This window comes from Eschscholzia californica, unplaced genomic scaffold, assembly GCF_041429995.1.
Source record: "Eschscholzia californica isolate CP2 unplaced genomic scaffold, dmEscCali1.0.p SCAF_4, whole genome shotgun sequence".
Classification (NCBI taxonomy): Eukaryota; Viridiplantae; Streptophyta; class Magnoliopsida; order Ranunculales; family Papaveraceae; genus Eschscholzia; species Eschscholzia californica.
The window spans coordinates 15,307,421-15,310,676 of NW_028238461.1; the positions used below are offsets into that span (position 1 = coordinate 15,307,421).

The following is a 3,256-nucleotide window of genomic DNA, read 5'->3' on the forward strand; positions in this document are numbered from 1 at the left end:
CTAATTTTTTGTTATTAACAGAGAAAAAAGTTTGGGTTTTATATTATCAAGTCATTTGGTATTTCAGAGTCCATTACTTTGGCATTATCAGTTATATTTAGAGTGTTCACGAATTTAGTAAAGGTGTGCATACTCTGAACCAAGATAGTGGTTAACTAAGACTTCATCGTATCCTGAAGGCATAATTCCTGACTTGTCGTGTACTCGTGGTTTATTCCAGAAGGGGGCGAATTACTGTCTAAAAGAATCGATATAATCGAGCTTTGAAGTTTCGTGTATAACAACATCATATTTCTGTTTTCATTTCAAATTTGTAGTAACAACAACTTTCCAACAATTACAACAATTTTTAGACAGTAATCTCGCTTAGTTTGAAATGGAAGCATCAATGGCATTGACTCAATCCTTACGTGTTATGAATCAAGACTACACACGTTTTGAAAGTTTTAATGGAGAGAATTTTACAAGGTGGCAAGAAAAGTTGCGGTTCTTTCTGACTTCTATTAAATTATTCTATATAATAGAAGGGGTACCCGACAAAATTCCTGATGAGATTCCTGAAGACTCTACTGAATTAAGGGAAAAACGGAGGAAGCGAAAGGAAAACGATTTTCTTTGCCGTGGTCATATTCTGAACGCTTTGTCTACTTCTATCTACAATGCTCATCGTTCACTTGATTCTACCAAAGCATTATGGGAAGCACTGGACATCAAATACCGCATTGAAGAGGCAAGTAATAAAAAAATTTTAATTGGTAATTTTATGGATTTTAAGATGGTTAACAATAAGTCTGTTATGCTTCAAGTTAATGAATTTTTACTTATTGTTAGCAATCTTAAAAACGCTGGGATTTCTCTTATGGATGCTTTTCTGGTGGGGGTTATCATTTCTAGACTACCCCCATCTTGGAGCGACTATAAGAAAAAACTCAAGCATGACGAAGAAAATTATTTATTAGATTCTTTACAACGTCACCGTCCTATTGAAGAAGATTCTCGTATTTGAGAATTAAAAGAGACCCAAATTGATTATCAACCTAAGGCTAATGTGGTTGAAGAAGGGAAATCTGAGAAAGATTCTCTAAAGCCTAGGAAAGATAAAAAGTTTAAGAAACAAACTCCAAAGGACAAGAAGAAGGTAATTTGTTACTATTGTAACAAACCCGACCATTATGCCCGTGATTGTCGCTCAAGAAAGAAAAATCTTAAAGGGCAAGCAAACATGGTCGAAGAAAAATTTATAGCCACAGTTTCTGAAGCCAATACAATAGATGCCGACAGTGGTTGGTGGTACGATACAGGAGCTACTATCGATGTCTACAATGACCGTAATCTTTTCAAGACTTACGAAGTTGGCGGTGACGGAACCGATATTAAAGGAGCCAATAACATCCGTTCTAAAGTCATGGAATTAGGACCTGTGGAACTCTTCTTTACATCTGGAAAGACTCTAACACTTCAAAATGTTCATCATGTGCCCGATGTGACTAAGAATCTTGTATAGGGAGACCGTCTTAATAAGAAGGGGTTTAAGATGGTGTGTGAGTCTGATAAACTTGTATTGTCCAAAAGGGGCACGTTTGTTGGTCAGGGGGTACTCTTGTAACGGAATGATTAAGTTAAATATAATAAATAATTTCGGTTTACATTGTTGATTCTGTTAATTTATGACATGGTAGATTAGGTCATCTTAATTACGGTTCTCTTAGAAATATGAAAAAATTAGGCTTAATTTCTAATTGTGATTTTAATTCTACTAGGAAATGCCATGTTTGTGTTCAAGCTAAAATATTTCGAAAATCCCATAAATCAATTGTTAGGAATTCTAATTTGCTTGACATAATTCATAGTGATGTGGGTGATTTAAAAAATCACATAACTAGAGGTGGCAACAAATATTATGTAACCTTCATTGACGATTGTTCTAGATATACTTACGTATATATAATGAAAAGTAAAGATGAGGTCTTTGAAAAATTCATAAGGAGTAATATTTAAATCGGAAGTTGAAAATCAACTTGGTCTTAAGATTAAAATTTTAAGATCTGACAGAGGTGGTGAATACTATCCAAATGAATTTGTTAAATTCTGCCAAACACATGGAATTATTCACCAAGTCACTACACCTTACACTCCTCGGCAAAATGGTATTGCGGACAGGAAAAATAGGACTATAATTGAGATGGCCAATGCAATGTTAATTAGTTTTGACTTACCATTATCTTTATGGGGTGAAGCATTATTCTCAGCATGTTATATTTTGAATTGGATTCCCTTAAAGAACAAAAATGTGACTCCCTTTGAACTCTGGTTTAAAACAAAACCTAATTTTAGTAGACTAAAAGTTTGGGGTTGCCTTGCATATGTTAGGAAACCAGATCCTAAGAGACCAAAATTAGGTGTTAGAGCCTACAAATTTGCTTTTATAGGTTATTCTCATAATAATGTGACATATCTATTCTTAAATCTAGACACCTTTGAAATTATAGAAACTGTAGACGTAGAATTTTTTGAGATCTTGACGAGATCTAGTGCTAATGATCATAATTTAGTAGATTCCATAAATTTGTCTCATTCTGAATCTACCACTGTTGACACTAATATGAATGAACATCCAAAGTCTCGTGAATCTCCTGAATTAGAACCAAGGAGAGGTAAGAGGGCTAGATTAGAACGCTCATTCGGCCATGACTTCATCACTTATCTTATAGAAAGTGATAGAAGTGAAGTAAAAGACGTTACAAAGTTTGTTTTGAATATTGATAATGATCTAATTGGCTTTTCTGAAGCTATCAATTCTAGAGACTCTAATTTCTGGAAAGAAGCTATAAATGATGAAATGAATTCTATATTATCAAATCAAATTTGGGTATTGTCTGATTTACCTCCTGGGGCTAAACCTATAGGATGTAAGTGGATATTTAAGGAAAATTTAAATCCGGATGGTTCTATAAATAAGTTTAAAGCAAGATTAGTTGCTAAGGGCTTTAAACAGAGACATGGTATTGACTATTTTGATACTTATGCACTAGTGGCACGTATTTCCTCAATTCGTGTGTTAATTGCTCTTGCCCCAGTTCACCATTTAGTTATTCATCAAATGGATGTGAAAACGACTTTTCTAAATGGTGACTTAGAGGAGGAAGTTTATATGGAACAACCTGAAGGATTTATTTCTCCAGGCCAAGAAAAGAAAGTTTGCAAGTTATTGGTAAAATCTCTTTATAGTTTGAAGCAAGCGCCTAAGCAGTGGCAT

At 34.2% G+C, this 3,256-nt stretch overlaps 1 protein-coding gene across 1 annotated transcript; it reads left to right on the plus strand.

The window, feature by feature from the left end:
* Nucleotides 1-376: 376 nt before the first annotated feature.
* Nucleotides 377-1,006, plus strand: LOC147543107 (uncharacterized). Its single transcript, XM_086635375.1, has one exon. It carries the CDS (start codon nt 377-379, stop codon nt 1,004-1,006), a length of 630 nt encoding a protein of 209 aa, XP_086491501.1.
* Nucleotides 1,007-3,256: the final 2,250 nt, after the last annotated feature.